Source organism: Protobothrops mucrosquamatus, unplaced genomic scaffold (genome assembly GCF_001527695.2).
Source record: "Protobothrops mucrosquamatus isolate PMUCROS unplaced genomic scaffold, P.Mucros_1.0 scaffold429, whole genome shotgun sequence".
Lineage (NCBI taxonomy): Eukaryota > Metazoa > Chordata > Lepidosauria > Squamata > Viperidae > Protobothrops > Protobothrops mucrosquamatus.
Window position 1 is genome coordinate 870,422 of NW_015386754.1, and position 1,783 is coordinate 872,204.

At 32.6% G+C, this 1,783-nt stretch overlaps 1 protein-coding gene across 1 annotated transcript in view; it reads left to right on the forward strand.

The window, feature by feature from the left end:
* Nucleotides 1-1,783, forward strand: part of LRP1B (LDL receptor related protein 1B) — a gene marked incomplete at its 3' end in the record, with an annotated part of 540,296 nt that overhangs the window by 505,797 nt on the left and 32,716 nt on the right. Inside the window, exon 60 of the mRNA XM_029284208.1 lies at nucleotides 672-853. Within this exon, the coding sequence (XP_029140041.1) occupies nucleotides 672-853 (182 nt within the window). The remainder of the gene's footprint in view (nucleotides 1-671; nucleotides 854-1,783) is intronic.

Consider the following 1,783-nt stretch of genomic DNA (forward strand, 5'->3'; position numbering starts at 1 on the left):
CCACTGCATCAGCCCATTTTGCTCTTGTTTATAAGAGTAAATCTTGGAAGTTTACGATAGTTATCTCTGATATTTTCACTTCATAAATCATTGCTGACTGCTGTTGTGTGTTGAAGAAAAGCAGGTAACTATGTTGTGTATTTGGATGTGAAGAAACCTCAAAGAATATGAGATGGGATGGGATTCTGCACATCAGAGAAAGAATTCATTGGAATATGTCTAAAGTGAATCTTTAGAGTGCAGTAATTATGAGCCAAATTGGTGTAGTGGTTAAGGCATAAGTTCTGAAACCAAGAGACTCTTTTATCCTGTCTGAGCCACAAAGCCAGCTGGATGACATTGAGTCAGTCATTTTCACTCAGCCCTGAGAAGGAGGTAATGAAAAATCTTGACAAGAAAACTTGCAGGAACTTTTAATGAAAGAAAAAAATAGTAAAACAGGAATAAAATTACCATATAATGCTGTCTCTTGTTGTTGGTTAATTGTAGTATGTTATAAGAATTAATATATTTTCTTTCAAATATTTTTCAGAATTAAGAACCTTCGAATTATATTAATTGTATTTGCCAGTGTAGTATAATTATTTACTTTCATCTCAGGGAAATGAAAATGGACTTTCCACCATTTTTTTCTGTATGTTCTGCTACTTATACAGTTTTCATTTCTCTAGGTAGTTCATAACACAGCTGTTCCTAATGCATTAGCAGTTGACTGGGTTGGAAAGAATCTCTATTGGTCTGACACAGAAAAAAGGATGATTGAAGTATCCAAAATCAATGGCTTGTATCCCACTGTTCTTGTGAGCAAAAGGGTGAAGTTTCCTAGAGATCTCTCTTTAGATCCTCAAATTGGGTATGGAGTTATCATACAAATTGATAGCGCAATTGATTGTTTCTGCTTTGGAGAATGTTTATAGGAAAGTATATCCTTCTCAACAAGAGTAATGTTTAAAGGGAAACATTTTTGGAGTTAATGTAACTGGAGTTAATGAAAGATAATGGAAATAATTGTTATATCTAATATTTGAAAATTTCAGGTTGTTTCCAAACAATAATCACAAATTTATCTAGCATAAATTTGAGCAATAATTTTGACAGCTAATAATAGGTGAATTAATTCAGCTGAATGAATTTTTTTATATTATTTAAAAGCCATTAACCACTATGCATCGCCATTAAAGTTCCACATGACAGTGGATTATGTACAGGTATCCAATGGAAATCACAATAATGTCAAATAATGCTGTGTACATGATGTCATACAAATGAAATGAATTATATACAATATTATTGTAATACAGAATATGTATATAATTCATGCTGATAATGTCAAGATGCATGTGATATCCCTTGTCCCTTTCAGTTACCCATTATTTTATTAGCTGTTCCATAGAAGTATGCCAGGCTAAAGCCTGGGAATTTGAGAATGCAAGAATGGTCACCCCTAATAAGTGGTGCTTATAAGCATTTGTTGAATTCATCTTTCATTAGATTGAAATCTAAACTCAAGACACCTTCTTGACTAATGTTCCTCATTCATTTGGTCCTTCCCCAGATGTTTGATGAGGAAGAAGCAGCAAAACCTTATTTATTTATTTATTTATTATTTGGATTTATATCCCGCCCTTCTCCTCGTAGGACTCAGGGCGGCTGACAATCAATTAAAATACATAAATAACAATACAGATTTAAAATTAATTAAAATAGATATTTAAATATTGTCCGATTTAAAATATAATTAAAACCCCTCTAAAAATTACCCTAGGCCAGTCCTGCAAGCTGG